Here is a 390-nt window from a genome sequence, read left to right as displayed (position 1 = left end):
GACCCGGACCAGCCCCTGGACTCGCCGCGCGCCTGCCGCCGTGAGTGGGGTCCGCCCGGCGGGCGCCCCGGCTGCCGCGGGGTCTGCCGCTCCCGCATGCCGAGGTCCTTCACACCACCCTGGGGGGCCTGGCCTCCCTGCCCAGATCGGATGGGGGGCGGGGGTGACCGCCCCGCCCTGGGCCCCCGGATAGCCCGGGGCTGGGGGCTCATGACTCCCCGCCCCCCAGGCTGCAGCTGCGAGTCGGACTTCACAGACGGGACGTGCGAGGACCTGACGGGCCGCTGCTACTGCCGGCCGAACTTCACGGGGGAGCGGTGCGACGCGTGCGCCGAGGGCTTCGCGGGCTTCCCGCTCTGCTACCGTGAGCACGCGGCCTGCGGGCGGGGG

The 390-nt window shown here is 77.2% G+C and overlaps 1 protein-coding gene across 1 annotated transcript in view; it reads left to right on the top strand.

The window, feature by feature from the left end:
- LAMA5 (laminin subunit alpha 5) overlaps window positions 1–390 on the top strand; it is a 46128-nt gene that overhangs the window by 19036 nt on the left and 26702 nt on the right. Inside the window, exons 8-9 of the mRNA XM_039863738.1 lie at window positions 2–40; window positions 230–364. Coding sequence (XP_039719672.1) covers window positions 2–40; window positions 230–364 — 174 coding nt within the window. The remainder of the gene's footprint in view (window position 1; window positions 41–229; window positions 365–390) is intronic.

This window comes from Pteropus medius, unplaced genomic scaffold (assembly GCF_902729225.1).
Source record: "Pteropus medius unplaced genomic scaffold, Ma_sr-lr_union100, whole genome shotgun sequence".
Classification (NCBI taxonomy): domain Eukaryota; kingdom Metazoa; phylum Chordata; class Mammalia; order Chiroptera; family Pteropodidae; genus Pteropus; species Pteropus medius.
The sequence above is the reverse complement of the archived record's forward strand: the minus strand, read 5'-3'. Positions and strand labels throughout refer to the sequence as shown.